We start from the raw sequence: 20,480 nt of genomic DNA, 5'->3' as shown, positions 1-20,480 counted from the left end.
TTAACAAGCTAGCAGAATCTGTTTATTTTTTTTAAAATTTTTTTTGTCATTTAAATTTTTATTAATTTATTTTTATTTTTAAATATTTTTTTTCTGTATTTTTATGAAATCAAAGAAAACTTGTGGTGGTTTTCTCTGTGTGCTTCCGATTATTCTTGTCAATATTATGGTGGTTTTCTCCGTGTGCTTCCGATTATTCTTGTCAATATTATGGTGGTTTTCTCCGTGTGCTTCCGATTATTCTTGTCAATATTATGGTGGTTTTCTCCGTGTGCTTTCGATTATTATTGTTAATATTATGGTGGTTTTCTCCGTGTGCTCCTGATTATTCTTGTCAATATTATGGTGGTTTTCTCCGTGTGTTCCTGATTATTCTTGACAATATTATGATGGTTTTCTCTGGGTGCTTCTGATTATACCTAACTAGACATCTGATGGATTTCTCCGAGTGCTTCAGATTATTCTTGTTATTATATTGATGGCTTTCTCCAAGTGTTTCTTATTATACCTAACTAGACATCTGATGGTTTTCACCGAGTGCTTCAGATTATTTGTGAGAGATCTATCTCTGCATGAAGAATTTTTTACTTACTGAGTCATGTCATTTCTATTCAGAGTTACATTTAATCAGTGAAATTCTGTCAATAAATCAGCACTTACAATATTTTTATCAAAGTGGATTTAAAAAATAATAACTTTACTCAGACAAATAATATGCTTTGAGACAGCTGAGAAGCATTAACATGAAAGACAAACTGTATTGTCCTTGGTGTCTAAGACAGGTAATTTTATTCAGAGTTTCGTATAAATTTCCGAAGTCATATTATCAAATCAACACTTAAAAAATAATTTTAACAGGTGGAAATCACACAAAAACCAAAGTTCATTAATCAGACGATTACTATGTCTTGAAACAAATGGGAAAAGCTATCACACACGAAGATTTCCCTTCCCCTTGAGTTCTAGCGAAGCCCTCCTTCTGTTGCGATCGTTAGGGAGCATCCCGCATCCCACACAAAACATTGACTACTTATACAGAAAACAGAGACTGCATATACAGACAACTGATACATGATGGTTGCTAATATGTGAATAGATTATCTTGTGATTCTTGCTAGGCCATGATATTATTCACTAATTTTTAAATAAGGTCAATGTTCTTCCTCTTGAGATCTAGGGAAGCACACCTTTTTCAACAGATCGTGAGTGAGCATTCCGTAACCTACAACCAACTTTGGCTGCTTTTACAACATAACATATGAGGAAATATGAAGGTGGGTAGTAAAACTACGTGGAACATGAGTTTTTTAGTCAAAATGAGAAAAAAAATAATCTTTTTTCGTAAATAATTGATGAATGTTCATACATAAAAATACGAAGTACCTAAATAATACTTTTAGTGGCTATTCAACCATTATGGAGTACGTACAGTCTAGTGAAGGTACGATACTCAAATATCGATCTCGATCTGAAGGACATTGTACATACTGTAGCAAATACTTTGATAAAAGCTATAATGCTCGTAGACATGAAAAGAACGATTGTGTTAAAAGTCCATTCCGTCAAATACTAAGTTGTGGCAAGTGTGGTAGGCGGATGACACGAAGAGAGAATTTAAAAAGATACTATAAAACTTGTAAAGCCAAGCTTGTTCAGGAGATAAAGTACATAGATGGAGACGATATGCTCGGGGACAGTATGTCTTACAATGAAATTGATCGACCTAGTCTTAAAAGCTATTGTGTTAAAATCTCTCCAGGTCTTGAGAAAGGATATATCTTAGATGGTGTTGGAGATATAAGTAAGGTAGAAGATAATGAAAGTAACATCTCCAGAAAAAGTGACAAGACGTCTTATAGTAGACTTCTACGGACTTTGGAATATTTTTTTGGAAAATTAGCAAGTAAGCTTGATGCCAATGACGGTACTCCAATGTCAAAAAATTCGAAATACCGGGATATGCAAGATGAAGATGTCAGTGTGTTTGATAAAGATGTGGACAGCAGCGATGATGATGATACAAATTATCATAATCATTATTACAACGATTTTCAGAATATGTTCAGCAAACAATCGAAGAAGATGGTGTCATCAAGTGAAATTGATTATATATCGTGGAAAGACCCGAACGTGTTGGTGAACAGGTTGCGACTTTTACTTGTTTCGCAAGATGACGAAATTTTATCAGTTATCAAAGAAACGTGGGCTATTCTTGATGAACTTAGAATTTCAGGGTATATATAATAAGTTAGTAATGTTTATTGACTGACGGATTTTTATACTTTTGTATTTTTTGATATAAATATAATTTTAAAAATTGTTATTAAAATGTGTCGTTATTCATGCCCTAATAAAGTTCATGTGTTTGCTACTTTAAATAATTGAGTTGAGTATGAATATATTAATATATATCTCTGTGTGTGTGTGGAAAGTTTCCATTTTACTGTATGTAGATGATGGAAAATGAGTGTCCAAGAAGGAAGGAGTATGTAGAATTAAGTATCGATGACGGAAAATGAGTGTTGAATTGAGTGTCATCGATGGAAAATGAGTGTTGAATTGAGTGTCGATGATGGAAATTGAGTGTCGAATTGAGTGTCGATTATGGAAATTGAGTGTCGATTATGGAAAATGAGTGACGAATTGAGTGTCTATGATGAAAAATGAGTGTCGAATTGAGTGTAGTTGATGGAAAATGAGTGTCGAATTGAGTATCGATGATGGAAAATGAGTGAGGAATTGAGTGACGATGATGGAAAATGAGTGTCGAAGATGGAAAATGAGTGTTGAATTGAGTGTCGACTATGGAAAATGAGTGCCGTATTGAGTGTACATTATGGAAAGTGAGTGTTGAATTGAGTGTCGATGATGGAAAATTAGTGCCGAATTGAGTTTAGATTATGGAAAGTGAGTGTTGAATTGAGTGTCGATGGTGGTTAATTTGCGTTTGTGTGAATGTTAATGATGGAAAATGAGTGTTGACTCAAGTGCCTATGATGTAATATGAGTGTCAGTGATGACAAATGAGTGTAGAATTCCTTGCATCCAGCACTGTGTATGTGTAGCTCGGTTCTGAAGGTTCAATGGATTCCTGGTCCTATACAAAAGTAAACTTTGCTAACATGTTCACTGTCAGGCTTATTTAATTAGCAGTCGGCATGCTGTTAAATATTCGAATGTAAATAAATAATAGGATGTTATTTGACTTCTTTTAGTTTATGTGTGCTGAGTGTAGTCGATTAGGCTGATATAAGTAAGTGAGGAGCTTAATGTAGAATGGTCATGTGTTGACGAATATGTTGGTGACCTACTGTATGTGCATAAATCGAATGCTAGTGAACTGATAATATTTTGGGTTATTTACGAAGATTTTTATCGATGTGTGCTATGACAAGCTTAAAATGTCCAGTAAACTTGTAGAGTAGGTCTCTTGTTTCGGAGACTTTTGTCGTAAGGCTTAACAAGGATCGACTTTGAAAGCTTTGAAGATGTATGGTGCTGGACATGTCTTGGCTGTAGCTATATCAACACTGAAGGTCCTCTGAACTATAGATGAGAGGTACAAAAAAAATTGACTTTGGACCTAGTCTGGTATCGTATAAATTATTTTAGTCATGTGTTGTAGTCATTTGGAGTCAGTTGGATGTTATGTGTAGCTCTACATAATATTTAAATTTGGGTACCTACTATAAATTTTGTTTGGGTTGTGAAAGTTCCATTGATTACAGACTCTTGCTCCTCTATTAAGTCTAAATTAACCGTGTATGTAGGATGTGTGATTAGTTGATTGTATATATAATTTAAATTCACATTCCTTGAAATTCCTAATTTTGTTTTAAGTAATAACAATGGATGATGTATTGACTTGCGTATTATACAAGCGAACATGGTTATTTAAGCGAGACTTAGACAGCAGGTCCCTCAGTCCACCTCTTGTAGTGGTGCAGTGCAGATCTGATGATTTGGCTTGTCTGCAAAGTCTTGTATATGAATATTGATGTGTATCCGAACTCAATGGTAGCAACGTCGACATCGGTACAAATCCCAATGGTGGCGGGGTCAACGACTGCATAGATCTTGACGGAGGGTCTCGTGTCTTCACCGGGGTCCCTGACGACTGAGGTGATTATGACGAAGCAGATCTCGATGACAACGATGAGAGCAGCTCCAGAGATTCCGATGGTAACGAGGCTACCATCTCCAGAGATCCCGATGATGGCTGTATCTACTGTCTCTTCACTCCAAGAGACTTTAATGTGTGCATTATCGAACGCAGAGGAGACTCCGATACCTGCAACTACATCGCATTTGGTAAATACAACATTTTGTGAGCAATTCCCAGCTTCTGCATCAGTCGTGTATACATCAGATTCTTTGGCATCCAGTACAGATGATCTGTCAATCTCGACTGGGAAATCTCCAGCTCATGCAACATACGGGACTTCGTCGCCTACAACAGCAGTGCACATTGAAAGTAAGATACTTTCCGAGCCGTCGGTGACTCAAGGTCTAACGACGAGACATCTGTGTACGTACTGTGACAAAAGTTTTAAATACCGACAACATGCAAGAAGACATGAAAATCATGTCTGTAGAAGAAACGCTAATCGTGTGACATTTCCGTGTGACCTGTGTGGTGTACATTTCACAAACAAAAGTAATTTGATTAGGCATTGTAAAAGCAAAGTTCATTTGCAAGTTGTACATCGGGGAAGCGATGGTAATTGCGATGAATATCTGTATGAGTGCTGCTACTGTGGTAAACGATTTGAACGACTACGAAGTACACGCATGCATGAAAAGCATGGCTGCAGAAGAAATCTTGATCGTGTAAAATTTCTGTGTGAGAAGTGCGGTATACAGGTTACACGAAAATTTTACTTGAAAAAACATTATAAATTTTGTAAAGGAAGGTCTCTAGCATAATTTCAGGCCCTCTAAGGTGTTACACTCCTGAACTGATGTATCGTGATCTGTATGAATTATTTGTATTTTGTCATTCTTAATACGAACTATAATAATTTATTTTAATAAAAATGAATGTCGCACGGACTGAGAAATGTATACGATATTTATACCATGTCAGATTTTATTGTGTATAAATGTACAATTTTAAATAAATTATAGAATTAAAGAATTTTTTTTATTTTTCCCTAACCTACATTGTTTATCTTAATGTAATAAACTACATGTGACACGTAATTTAGGTCGGGTTTGTAATGTCCGTTTTGTCTTGTTTGTGTGTATTATTTTGTTTTACCAATAATGATGAAGACTGTTTTTTTTTTGCTAAAATTATTTTTGACTGTGTATGTCATCTGCATTCTTAAGATTTTTTATGGGAGATGTTTTGGTAAAGTGCTGGTACAGGTAATACCGTAGCATTAGAGCAAATCTGACTAAGAACTTGATTTATTATTTTTTGAGAAATAATTTATTACTTCCCGAAATAAAACTAACAGACTTGTGGGAAATTTATGGTCTTTAATCGTAACCTGTCATATATTGGTGTACACTACGGAGGTGATATTAAAAAATTGAAGAATGTTTATCAATTGACCACACTTCGGGGTATGTTGGTGCACTGGATGGGCTGTATCAGTAAGATTCCGGATACTTGGTAAGCGGTTCTTTGTCCAAGTTACTCACTCCTTCGTTGCTGACTACTAACATGAATTTTTACATCATAACAGAAAAAAAGTATACTGGCTAAGGTCTTGATTTAAAATATTTTGCTGCTTATAATTATCAGAGTATTGAGTATGGTATGTAGGAATCGACTCCTCTCGTATATGTGCTATACATTTATTTTTGTAGGTAGCAAGATATACATTCGTAGGCTGATTTTCTGCTCTGGTTCAGTGATGTATACTTTGAAGTGGTTCCAGCAAGTACTTTACGTATGCTGGATTACGATTTCACTGGAGTTTTACGTGAAATGAGTGGAAAGACTAGCGTCGTGAAGTGTGTATGACTCGAGCAAAAATATGACTGCCGCAGCATTCTGCAAGCTTGCAACTCCTGCGCGAGGGGTCAATGTTCATTTGCAGGTGATGGTATGTGTGTCTCGATCGTGTAGTCTCTGCCTCTACCCTTGAGAAATTTTTTTGCAGTTGACGTGCTTGAATTTATGTACTTTTGACTGGTCGCACGTGAATAAGTTTAAATTCGTATGCATTGGAACATATTTTTCTACATGAGGTCAGAAAAATACATAGATGCTACAATGACTGAGATAGGTATCGAACACATGGTTCTTACCCTATGAGTGACTAGCACTTGTTTGACCTATCTCCACTAACCCTCGTTTACTTTGTGATATAGATGGGACATGGTTGTTTTCAGGCAGATGCTGGTTAAAATGTCTTGGACAAAGTGTCCTTTGTAGAAATTACTATGTGTGGTAATTATTTTAGTCAAAGTGGTAATTTAATAAAACATGTAAAACTAACGTGAAGGTTTTTTTTTTGTGTAAACAAATTAATGATAGTATGGATATGTATGTAGAAATGGTGGTATACCACATCTCTTGAAGAACACTGCATGGTATATAATGAAAGACTCTTGGGCTCAAGAAACTATACCTACTAAAGGTGAAAGGGATGAAGCGGTTCCTATGATTAAATGAAAGGAACTTTGATGATTTTTTTCTATATACCTAGATGATTTAATTGGGTTTGGGATGATGGGTTGAAGGATTAAATAATATAACTGGACTGATAGGCTTTTACAGAAAATGAGAATGGAGCTAACAAGATCATAGATTGCGGGTAAATCACTGACAACTGAAATGTGGAAACGATATCATAAAATGAGTGATATTGATGCAGCTCATGGCAATATTGATGACAGCTACGAATATGATGTCTTTACGTCTGTGATAGTGACACGGACGCGGAGATTTTAAGACAAATAATATTATTAATATAGAAATGATGGAAGCCGTAGCACGTCGATCGTGACGAGAAACAAATATTGAAGGATGCTGATGGTTTCGGGAAGACTGAAACTAATGGAAGTATCAACACCTTGAAAAGTGAAAATACACTCAAGCCTATATTTAGCAGATACTCCATACTTTGTAAAAATAATGGACTCCTAAAAAGGAAGCATGAAGGCAATGCATACACTTCGACATCGACGATAACGAGTTCTTATACGGTAATCTGGGTGAAGACGATGCCTTCTACGGTGATTGCTACAGTGACTCTGAAGCTGGCGACGTGATCGAGGACTGTGATGCAGAACCTAAAGCTGACAAGACCGAAGAATGTGGTGGTGTCCTGAGACCGAAGCGATAGAAACGTCGTGATATAATAAATAAATCTGATCAAGCTTGTGATGATCACTGGCTCGATGATGAAAGTAACCCTGAGGTTGGTGTTAAAACGGAGGACAGCAGAGATCAGAATATTTATAATAAACGTGCAAGGATGATGGTGGCAGAAGAGATTGATTCCACATCATGGAAAGATCCAAACATATTGGTTGACCGGCTAAGACTGATGGTGGCATCTGTTCGTAGAGGAAACTACTCGCATATCGTGGAAGTATCGATCATACTTAAAGAACTTCGGAACGCTGGCTCCATACATTAATCATTTGATTAACTGTCATGTGTGTACTAATGAAAAATAAAATGAATTATTTATATTTTAAAAAAGTATGTTTTATTTCTTGTATCCTGATTTCCAAATAAGTCTGTGTTTCCGCTACTGTATGTGTGGTCGTTCCGTTTCCTGTGTGTACTGTGTGTACGTTCCGATTTCCTGTGTGTACTTTCGTTTTCCTGTGTGTACATTTCGTTTTCCTGTGTGTACATTTCGTTTTCCTGTTTGTACATTTCGTTTTCCTGTTTGTACATTTCGTTTTCCTGTTTGTGCATTTCGTTTTCCTGTTTGTACATTTCGTTTTCCTGTTTGTACATTTCGTTTTCCTGTTTGTACATTTCGTTTTCCTGTTTGTACATTTCGTTTTCCTGTTTGTACATTTCGTTTTCCTGTTTGTACATTTCGTTTTCCTGTGTGTACATTTCGTTTTCCTGTGTGTACATTTCGTTTTCCTGTGTGTACATTTCGTTTTCCTGTTTGTACATTTCGTTTTCCTGTTTGTACATTTCGTTTTCCTGTGTGTACATTTCGTTTTCCTGTGTGTACGTCCCGTTTCCTGTGTGTACTGTGTGTACGTTCCGTTTTCCTGTGTGTACATTCCGTTTCCTGTGTGTATTGCGTGTTTTTTCCCTGTGGTTTTTGTTATGGTTGAATGTGTGTGTCGATCGTTCGTTTCATGTACATAGTAAAATTTTTTAATTGCTGTAAATTGTGTGCATGGTCAGAGCGGTGTCCTCCGCGCAGTGTTTCTTGGCGCGTCCAACGGAGAAATGATAGTAGCTTCCCCCTCCATGCGGTCCTGGAGGGGCAGGCGGGGCTATCGCTTCCGTCGGTGAGCGGAAATGCTCTTACGAATTTCTACTCCTTCCGCCTAAGACGCACACGCACGTGCTTTGTGGTCATCACCCGCCGTATGCGTGGTATACATTCGTTTCCTCTCCTAGCACTGCTGAACTGTATTCATGTAGATGTTTTTATAAATGTAGAAAAAATTTGTTTTATAAATGTACACCTAATTATTTTAAATATCAATTTTTTTTATACGTGTAACTCTTTATTATTTTAAATATGAACTTTTTTATAAATGTAAATAACTTTTATATTGACGCTTTTCCCTGCTACTTTTTTTATAACTAATAGTATTTAAAGTGAAACAAGAATATTTAATATTTTTTTTAAAACTTTAATTTAGTATAGTGATTGCGGATTAATATAACATACACACATAAATTGGATTAAATTTATTTCCAACAATTCCCCGTCCGGTACCAGACGATTACAGAGGACGCATTACAATGATGAAGTGTAGTTCATTACATATAGTTCTGATTGTATATTTTCTTTATAGTCTTACACACCACATATAAATTTTTATGGGTGATAAAAAATATAACACGTAATTTTGAGTCACTGCTGATTATGATTATTTAGTTCACACTTGATTCAAATAAAAAGTTTTGATATAGCTACGGAACAATAACTGACGCAACAGGAGTGACAAAACTTGAACACTGTAACTATTTCACGCTATACTTGTCGTCACGCAGATCACTGTTCTTCTGTGGACTCTGGTATGGAGCGATGGTTATCCGTACACTTCGACACGGGATGATGATGAGGTAGCGATGGTGACGGTGTAGACATTGCAGAACTTGACATTCGGCGTGATGCAATTGACGTTAGTGGCGTTAATGGTCTCGACGGTGTGGGAGATGACAAAGATGGAGATCCGTCACGAGATGTATCAGGCTCTCGGGCAGCACCAGCAATGGTGGTGTGGGACAATGACGCCTCACGTGATGGTTCATGGTTCACGAACTGACGAGAGCCCACCTCTCCAAACACTTGACGGACTGACTCTACTGGTGAGTGGTCACGATCGGGGGATCGACCCCATGGCTCGTCTCGCGACCAGCGACGTCCCTGTCGTCTGCAGCACTCGATGGCATACCAGTTGTGAAGGTACGTTTCCTCGTCTTCTTCATCGCTCATATCGTCACTACGTATTTGCGTCGAGGACTCCAGCATCCATGGGTCATAGATTGATTTTTTCGTTGACATGTTAGTTGCTGCAAGGACCACGATGCTGGTGAGGAGGAACTGAGGCAAAAACTGACGGCTCCCGGGTCCTGCGGCCGGTATTTATACTTTAAAAGGTAGAATAGGGGTGAGGAGGAGGGTAGGGGTGGGAATGACGGTAAAGTGAGGGAGGGAAGGGAAAAAACTAGAGTAGTGGTGGAGGGGGGTGGCTATTACGATAAAAAATAATAATAAATTAAAAAAGGGGAGGGGTTGGTCGTCGTGTGCGAAAAAAAAAAATTTTTTTAGGAAGGTGGTGGAGGGCGGTGAAGGGGGGGGGTGGAGGGGGGGGGGGTGTAAGTTCGTATATGCACATGGTAAGAAGTGGTGGGGGTCAGTCTGCTAGCACCCACCATTGAGGAAGGATCGGCCGCCATTTTTAATTTTTTGACCTCGTCAGGTTCGAACCGAGGACTCCAAACTCCGTGTCGTTAATGTAGGTTTTTTATAAATATTTTATTAAAATTTTATTAATTGAATTTTTTTATAAATTTTAAAAAAAATTTCATTAAAATCGGATAATAAATAAAAAAGTTAAAGATTGCGTCCCAATTGCAATGGTGACGTCATCATCCAATATGGCGGAAAACACAATGCCGGAATTTTCGAGAAAACAATTACGTCATCCAAAATGGCGGATCCAAGATGGCGGATCCAAAATGGCCGCCGGGGTCAAGGTCAAGGTCAAAGGTCAAGGTCACAACCATCCAAGATGGCCGCCGTGACGTCACAATCCAATATGGCGGACCGACAATCACAATCCACGCGCCAGCGCCATGTTTTCGGACCGGCTATCCTATACTACTAATAGTGCTTTTTTTATTTCACTTAGAATTTTATTTCATTGCCGGTTAATTGATAGTAACTAAGAAAGTGAAATAAATTTTTTTTTGGAGAAATAAAGAGTATTTTTACAACCTTATATTTCATGATTGTCTATCTTCAAAACTTACCAAACTTGGGTGATTCATATGGAAAAAATAATGCTGTCATTTAAAGGAAAGAAAAGTGTAAAGATTTTTGCTGAACGTTCATAATAAATAATTTTACCTTTTGACATGTCAGTTATCTTTAAAACACATTGTAGTTATTAGTATGTACAAGAAAGAAAGTGCAAGATTTTATGCCTTTAAAATATTAGTGTTTAAATATTCAATGTGTCTTCGTTTTTTTCATTCCACAGCACATACCAAATGATTTTTTTTTATAAAGTGAACATATAAATTTAAATGTAACATGTAACCTTTTATGTGGTATCGCTTTCAAGATACATTCACCCACTGTGTTGGTACATATCAAGTAAACCAACGAACAATTAGGAAAGCTACAATGATAGGGTTTTTTATACAGGAATGTTACGGATAAAATAATACAATGGAAAGAGATTACTGTGGACTCAAAAAAAATTTAATATTTATGTTTGTTTTTTTCATAAAAAAAATATTCTTTAGTGACAATCTAGGCTGCAAATGTCTCATACATTACTGAATTTCTATACTGAGCATTACCAACACAGAGCTTACACAGTAATATTTCCTCTTTACATTATACCATCAGGTGACACTACAAAGTCTCATAACATGCTATTGTTTTAAACAACCTCAGTATGTACCTTTATGGACAATTACTTTTATGGTGAGAAACATACTGTAGTAATTTGTGCATAAAATAATTGTTTATATAATTTACTTAATAGTCGTGCAGTATAGCTGCACAGTATGAACCTCACAAATATAATGAAACCAGTTTTTAGTGAATGACCACAATATTAACTCTCAGCATTTTCACACACGTCTTGAAATATTGTGGTAAATGTTTTATAGACTTTCTCACCTCTAAATCTTTTTTCTCTCGTTACCCACACATCCCTGGGTCATCTTTGCGGAGCCGGGCTTATCCCAACCGCCTTAGATTTAACCCTGCCACGTGACCACGCCGCAGGGTCGACAATTATGGAACTCGCTGACTCCAGAGGTAAGCGTTTTAATTTAATGTAGCCGTGCATATGTCTGCTGGCCCAAACAAAGACATTAAAGCACTTGTAGATTCACGGCTCGTAGAGCCTGTTCGAGTCGTAATTCAAAAACTTACGGGTATGGCCGACTCCATGCAAATCCCCAATAAGACTGCTGTTAGATGTAACGTAAGCACATAATGAAGCAATCAGAAACTTTTGTCAGGGTAAAGTATAAGGTATAACGCATAGTTAGACATGCATATTTCGCGATTGCGATAAAACGAATTTTTACGCAAATTTGAGTACATTTTTAAGAATAACGCGAATTTCTCACATTTTGGATAATAACGCGAAATCCTTGAATTTTCGGCGAACAGTCAGAACATTTTCCTCATTCGAACACGGCAATTCAATTTGTAAATACAGTAACAAACGTGAACCAACAAAAAACCAAAGATAACTACCCACACAGTGTATTTTATAACATGAAAAGTTGCTTTTATTTCTAAACATGTAACAATTTAAGCCTAGGCGTGTAAAAGTCCGAGTAATTACAGCAGGAGACAATCTAAAATGTACTAGGGAAAAACGTAAACTCACGAATATAGAAACGTAACGGAAATGTCGGAAATATTACGTGGCTGATCGTAACATTGTAAGTGCCGATACTGTATTTATGTCACAACTTAGCCGAAATACTGGTACGAGACATGAACTTCACAAGATAAAATGAGTGGAATCTTGGTAACTGTTTTATACGTATTATATAATTTCGGAAGTATTATACTGTTGACGCATATTTTTTTAACTAACCATTTATTTGTGGGGATCGTAAATAATTAATTATTGGTATCAAGACATCAAGATGAACGTAAACTTGAACATGTCACGGCAGCGAGTAAGCGGGTGCGTATACCAATAAACTGGTATTAGAACTGGACAAAACTGGTACACGGGAGGTGGAGCTTATATTTTTTTCCGCTAAGCTCGCTTCTATTGGCTGGCTGCTGATGGAAGGTCATGAGTCTGGGCGGAGCATTGAATGAGTTATACTGCGCATGCGCAGCTCAGAGAACAGACGCCGCACTGTAACAACAGATGATCGAGTACAATGACCTTACTCCGCGCAAGGCGCGCAATTGACGGTAAATTTTCATCAATTTGCGCCCCTTTTTTATTTATTTTTACTGTGTAATGTAGCCCGTTCTGAACGCTGCAGGATGCGACTGTATTTTAATTAACTTTAACGTATTTCTTACTTTTCCCTTTATTTACACTTTCCCGCTTTTTACACTTTTTTACTTTGTCCCCATGAAAAGTGCAAATAAGGGGTTTTGCTGTATTTTGATATTCGGCTCGCCTGGACAGTCGATTATCACGGTGTTTTCAGCAGGTTGTTTCTCGAAGCGTTGTTCTCTTATATAGTCTTTAGCGTTGTTTGTCCATTGCGTCCATTTTTATTAACCAAATACCAAATTTAAAATGCAAACACGGTGACGATTCGTAACATTCTGTTGTGCGCAAGTTAAAGTTTAACGGGTCGAATTTTGTTACAGATAGTTTTCAACGTCTGTGAAATAAATTAAAGGTGTACAATTTAAAGGTCGGCTAAAACATTAGGCCTATTAAAATGCCTAAAGTGCCGGTAACTGCAAAACAGCGAGCCTCTGAATTTTCTCAACACGGACTTTATGCTAGTGATTCAACCACACTTTTTTGTCGTCACTGTAATGTCACCGTCTCTTGGGATAGGAAAGACTCATGTGAAAAACATGTAGGCAGTGAAAAACACAAGAAGCGTCTCTCTTCATTGCAAGGCTCATCTAGTGCGTCTGAACGCCAGTCGTCAATATCTTCAGCGTTTCAGACAGCAAAAAATAATGTCCAAAAAGACAAAAAGTTGGAATTTATAAAGGAAACAGCAGAGACCTTTATAAAGGCAAATATACCCCTTGAAAAGCTTGATGATCCTAATATCAGGGCATGGCTGAACAAATACATCGAAGGTGCTGGAGACATGCCACTTGCGAGAACAGTCCGTGAGAAATATGTAGGGGACATAGCCAAATGCAGAATTGAAGATGCCAAAACTGCATTAAAGGACAAAAAAATTGACATACTGTGCGACGAAACAACAGATAAAATGGGTAGGTGTGTATTTGTTGTTTTATTTAGAATTATGAATCTTCAACAGGATAAACCAGAAATATTTGTTGCAGGAGTTCACTTTCTTGAAGCTGCTAATGCCACAAACTGTGTGAGGGCAATTTTAGATTCACTCAAAATGTACAATGTACAGTATGGTGATGTGCTCTCAGTAGTAACCGATGCTGCTCGTTATATGACCAAGGCTGTTAGTACTCTCGAAGTAATCCTTGGAGACCAGTTAACGCATGTCCAGTGCTGGGCACATAAGTTAAATCTTGTTGGCAATGTCTGGGTGAAAGAGTTGCCTGAGTTGAACAATGCTATGAGCAAAATAAAAAATGTGTTCAACAACACCAGGAAAAGAAGGCACCTATGCTAGCTTTCTTGAAGAAAAGCATGGAGAGAAACGTCCATTGTTCCCACTTCCTGTTGTTACTAGATGGAATTCCTGGTTCAACAGCGTTTTTTATGTAGCAGACTACATACATGACATTGTTGATTTCTGAAAAACAGATGAACTAAAGGCAACACAAAATTCAGGGGTTGAGTTTCTGTGTTCACTCACAGAAAATGACATTTCTCTCATTCTTTGTCAAGCTGTCTTTGTGAAAGAGCATTCCAAGAGCCTTGTAGAGCTAATACAGAAACTTGAAGGTTCTTTGTATCCAACTGCCCATTCACTATATGGGGACTTGCAAGGTATAAAAAAAAAATGTGAAAACATCACTCGTGCCATTTATTTTGAGGCAACCAGTAGAGCTTTGTCTAACATGCCCCCCGCTAAAGCTGCTGAAGCTAAAGTGTCCATCACAAGAACAGCAACACAAGCCCTTTCCAAACTGAACTCTCTCATGACAACTGACCCAAGTAGAAAGAGATTTGAAGCAATTCAAATTTTTAGTCAGGAAAGTTTGTTGCTTGCTAAATTAAACCCAGAAATGGTGCAGAAACTGAAAACTGTCCATAGTCTCTACTCCATAAGCACTGAAGAATTAACAGCTGGTTTTGGTCAGCTTCAGGACATTGTTACAAAACAAATGGAAACAGACAATTCAGTGGACGTAGTGAAGTCATTGAATGTAGTAAAGCTGTCACAGCCATTGTTTGCTTCCAGCTGCCTTGAAGACATCTGGATGCCTTCTGCAAACGTTGACTGTGAACGATTTTTGTCCTCATATAACACAGTCTTAACAGACCGCAGGACAAATTTAAGTGAGGCTAATTTGTGTATCATGGCTACTTTTGCTTTCGAGAGCTAAAGTTTGAGGATTTTGTTCCATGTGTTTATGTCACTATTTTAGAGACTTCATATTTATTCTTGCTGGTTTAGGTACTAAAATATTTTCAATTACTGTATGTAAAAAGTGATGTGTAAATTCGATTGTAAATTACTGCTGCTAGTGCAACTGTACAATGCAAGAATGTGTCCAAAATTTCAAGGTATACTTAGCTTAATTTTTTTAATTTATAGTGCTAAAACTATTTAAAAAATAACACCGCTTTTGATGTATGATAACACCACTTTTAAGGGTAAATAACAACGAATTTTGCTATAAAATAAACCCCAAAACTGCATGTCTCTACGCATAGTGTAACACCGCAATGCATAGCATGCCAATAAATGCGAGAACAAATTGACAGTGATTTCCAGTGCCCCCTTACCTAAGTTAGGCATCAGCCAACCATGCTGCCTGAGGAGTGTGATACTACTTCTCTAGTTAGTAATTCAACCACTGCCACGATCCTAATGAACAAAGCTGGGGCCGACGACCCACCAAACAGCTGCATAAGTTAGCCTGGCACCCTCCCGGAAAGAAAATAAAATTTTTAAGCTGTAAATATATAAAGGTGATTTTGAATTTTCCATGAAAAACAATTGAAACATGCTATAGATACAACACTAAATATAATAATTATCCTGAAACATGTTGAATTCAGTTAAGTTCTGCTACATAGTTGAACAGTGACGAGATTCTGCAAGATAGGAATAGCCTCTGTCCTTAAGTATGGGCGGTGGGCCTTCACTAATCAAAATTCCCGCGCGTCTTGTTAAAAGAAAAACAAAGTCCCGAAGTTGGCCGAAGGTGAAGTCTTCGGGCATGTTCGGGTTGGTCCTCAACCCTTTGTGAAATGTAGGCTTCCCGCTTTTGTTTGTGGTTAACCTTTATTTGGTTTTTAGTTACTTATTGTAGTCACGGTCGTATTTAATTAAAATACGCCGTATTGAAATTTTATTCAGGTTTTTGTACGGTTATGATGGCCGATAAATATAAGCGAAAATATATTCTGTAGCTGAAAAAATTCAGTTTATTAACCAAGTGGACAGGAACCCCAACAAAACGCGTGTTGTGATTGCAAAACAGTTGAATATTTCTGTTTCGACTCTGAACTGTATCGTACAAAACATTTTTTTTTCTTTAGCATATTATTAGGTATTATCTATAAATAAAATTAACCAATTTTCCACTCTATTGCTGTACTTAGTGTAATACTCCTGTATTTTGTGTTGTTTTACCTATACTTTTTAATTTAATCAATCCATGCGTAATTTTTACAAAGTGAAGATGATTTCCTGCTTATAACATTTTCCTGCTTATAACATTTTTTTATGTTGGTCCCTTGGAGAATGTTATAACAGGGTTGTACTGTAATACCAGTCTCTGTATCACTGCCGTTCACAAAATCACCTCCCGCCGCTCACAATACGTGGCTTGCTGTTTGATGCATGCCAAGCTGCTCTGCCCTCAGATAAACCCAGAAAAACACGTTTTTAAATTTTTTCTCAAAAATGTTTACAAAAATAGGAAGGGGGGGGGGGGGGCGTATACGTGAGCAAATACGGTACTTTTTTCATGGGTATTGTTCTGTAAGTATGGGTTGGGAATGAAACTGATGGTGTCGGACTGACCTCGCTGCTTGTTGGCGTCGAGCTCGCCGACGGGGGCCGCGCCCTCGGCGCTGGCCGCCATCAGAGGCACCTGCACTGCGGCCGGCGGCGGCTGGAACGCCTCGTGCTGCGGGGCGAAGCGCGGCACCTGGGGGCGCCAGGCCGGCCGCGGGCCGCGGTACGGCCGCAGCTGGCCCGGGTGCGGGCGCGGCAGCTGCGGGTACTGCTGGGGGTAGCCCGGCCCGGCACCCTCGGGGTCCTGTCCCTTCCTCCCGTCCTCTTCCCGCTCCACCGGGGGAGGAGACACTTCGTCCGGCGGCGACGGTAGCGCGTCTGAAACCACGCCTTCGCAACATTCTTCGCATGCTGGTCAACCACCGTAGCACTCCACGCACGAAACGTGGGAACATGTGTTTGCACTCTTAATTTATGGCTAAAGCTCAAAAAACTATCAGGCCAAAAATAAATTACAAAAAAACTTGCTAAAAATATGTACCAAATTAACACAAATTAGATGTCAGTGGGTACAAATCGTACTCTCCTTGGGAAATCTCTCAGATATATACGACTTGACTCCCTCTTTGTTACATGCTACTCTTAACAATAACTATTCCTACAGAAAAAGTTTACTCAACCAAATTAAATATATAAACTATAAAAAAAAACACTTTAAACAACAGTGAAAAAAAATTAAGAATGCAGGCTTTCGCGGGCATTGTCTTGAAGTAGCTTGGCTTCTGGGTTGTAGCCGCATCCGAGGCGGATGTATCACAGACATTTCAGTCGGCATTGCAGTCGCCATCATCAGGGTAGAGTTAACTACAGTAGGTAATGTCGACCAAAATGTTGGTGATACATTCGCCTTGGACGCAGCTACAATCCAAAAGCCAAGCTACTTCAGTGAAAAAAAAAAATTAAATATCTTTGTATAGTATGCATTCTTTAATTAAAATTCTTTGGTTCGGCACCTACTGTAATCTGGCACCAATTGAGCCGCTTTCATTCTGATTTTTTCCAAGTATATTTGGGAGACTGCTGACAATGAAAGCAACATGGTATTACGTAAGTTTTTAAACAATAACACACATGTAATTTTTTTCTTGCAACAGAACAGCTTATTACAACTTGTTTAAGATATTGTTGCACTACAGCAGACCCCTGATTTTCGATGACTGGTTTTAACTTTTTCCCGTTATTTGCACCATTTTATTTTGGTCCTGTTTAACCCTCATTTGATATAATGCAATAAATTCCAGTTGATTACAGCATGCCTACAGTTTGCTTACCGCAATTTGCACCATTTGTTTATGCTTTACCTACGTAAATTTTATTTCCCTTGTTTGTCATGTACATAATTCATGTGAAGAACTGAAGATGACAATTTCTTTGAAATACCAAATCCAAAATGCTGCTGGGAACACTAATGCTTTAACTCCTGGATTTTTCAATGTACTCTTCCATGCCCGATAATGGCAGAACGTGAAAATGTTAGCACGAGATACTAATGCTATTAATAGAAATTCTGACACTCCATCAGTAACTTATACATACAGTATTACGTAGCATATAATTATGGTAATCATCTTTGCAAACGTCCGTTAAAAATAATGTGGTCTGTAACAAATTTAAATGTTGATAAGCATAAAACTTTGTCTTTTACTGTGAGTAAATATTGAATTTTTATTTGTACCTACAGCAAAACCCCTTATTTGCACTTTTCATGGGGACAAAGTAAAAAAGTGTAAAAAGCGGGAAAGTGTAAATAAAGGGAAAAGTATAAAAAGGAGTACAGTTTACCTTATTTAGAATTTTTTTCCTTTTGTTTAATAGCACATACTACAATGCAGGTACAAACACACTAACAACAAATTTTACTTTAGTATTTAATCAATTATTAATTTACCACATTTGACAAAAATAAAAAAAGAATGAAAGCCAAAATGTTTTTCTGATTACTTCCTAAAAAATAAATTTGAAATTTTCTTCTGCTTGCTTTTTAGGCTGTTCAAGGAGATTATTTGCCTCTCCAAATTATAAATACAGTTGCAACCGGCAGGGTTTATAACAAATACGGGCTACATACACATTGCTCACAGTAAAAAAAATTTTAAGAAAAGGCCGCAAATTGATGAATATTTACCGTCAATAGCGCGCCAAACGCGGAGAAAGGTCATTGTACTCGGTCAGCTGCTGTAACGACGCGGCGGCGCATGCGCACTCTATGCTCCGCCCAGACTCATGACGCCATCAGCCGCCAACCAATAGATGCGAGCTTAGCGGAAAAAAATATAAGCTCCACCTCCCGTGTACCAATTTTATCCAGTTCTAATACCAGTTTATTGGTATACGCACCAGTTTTCTCGCTGCCGTGACATGTTCAAGTTTACGTTTATCATGATGTCTTGATACCAATAATTAATTATTTACGATCCCCAGAAATAAATGGTTAGTTTAAAAAATATGGCGTCAACTGTACAATACTTCCCAAATTATAAAAGACGTATAAAACAGTTACCAAGACACCGCTCATTTTATCTTGTGAAGTTTATGTCTCGTACCAGTATTTCGGCTAAGTTGTGACATAAATACAGTATAAGAACTTACAAGCAGCCATGTTTGTACATTCATGAGTTTACGTTTTTCCCTCGTGCATTTTAGATTGTCTCCTGCTATAATTACTCGTACTTTTACACGCCTAGGCTTAAATTATTACATGTTTAGAAATAAAAGCAACTTTTCATGTTATAAAATATGTATATTTTGCTATTTAAAATGTTCATTGCCTACTAGCTCCACGGTATTTTCTGGTTGTTTATGGTTGTTACGTGACGTAAATAGCGGGATTGATTCGATTTTTGAGACGTAATTCGCGGGAAAGTATTGTATTGGACTATATGGGAACCAAACGGGACCTGAAGAATATAGTGCAAATAACGGGAAAACGTAAATAACGGTAACGTAAATAAGGGGTTTCGCTGTATTTTATTGAGATGGCACCAAGTAAAAGACGAAAAATATTTTCGATTGATGAAAAACTTAACATTTTAGAGTGCGTGTATGAGCACAAAGGTACTCCGGTTTCACTCGCTGAGAGTTAGGCGTGTCTATTTCAACTAAGAACACAGTTGTGAAAAATCACGAAATCATTGAAGGAAATGCAGCTGTGTAATGATTAAATACTGTATTTTTTATTAATATTCTTAACCTGTAAATGTTGGATGTTACTATGAATTGCTAATCAAAATATTAAAGTACTTATGTACATATACTGTATGTATGCTAACCTATACTTTATACAGAATGTAAAATATAGGACTTTAATGTTAAATATTCTATTTAGTAGGGGTGCACGAGTATTCAAAATTTTGAATTGAGTCTAGTTTTAAGTACTCGGCCCGATCCCGATTTAAAAAATAAAAAAATAACTGTTTAGTTAAGGGACATAATAAAACATTCATGAAACATACTTAACACAAATCTTATTAATTCACATTTTTGTTTATGTTAACCTATACTACAAATACAAAAAATAAATATAATTTCTATGCAAGCGCCATACTCCAAAGTTTGCAGAATTTACTGCAGTAACCACTGTTTCTGAAAGTTTGCTTCGCATATCCTGTTCTAAATGAATATGATTCATACCACGTGTTAATGAAAAGAAATAACCGTACGAAATAAACACCTACTTTACCATCCGCCTAGCTTAAAATAAAAATAGCGCACATGTATGTAATGTGAAGACAAATGAATGACGACTCATGAAAAACACAGACGAAGCAACGTAGTTACAGCACAA

At 37.4% G+C, this 20,480-nt stretch overlaps 1 protein-coding gene across 2 annotated transcripts in view; it reads right to left on the bottom strand.

The window, feature by feature from the left end:
* Positions 1–20,480, bottom strand: part of LOC134539931 (ataxin-2-like protein) — a 122,280-nt gene that overhangs the window by 67,569 nt on the left and 34,231 nt on the right. Inside the window, exon 6 of one of the 2 annotated variants that reach the window (XM_063382294.1) lies at positions 16,703–17,026. In XM_063382294.1, coding sequence (XP_063238364.1) covers positions 16,703–17,026 — 324 coding nt within the window. The remainder of the gene's footprint in view (positions 1–16,702; positions 17,027–20,480) is intronic. The other variant, XM_063382295.1, reaches the window with a different exon arrangement.

The sequence above is a fragment of the Bacillus rossius genome, chromosome 16 (genome assembly GCF_032445375.1).
Source record: "Bacillus rossius redtenbacheri isolate Brsri chromosome 16, Brsri_v3, whole genome shotgun sequence".
In the NCBI taxonomy this organism is placed as follows: Eukaryota; Metazoa; Arthropoda; class Insecta; order Phasmatodea; family Bacillidae; genus Bacillus; species Bacillus rossius.
The sequence above is the reverse complement of the archived record's forward strand: the minus strand, read 5'-3'. Positions and strand labels throughout refer to the sequence as shown.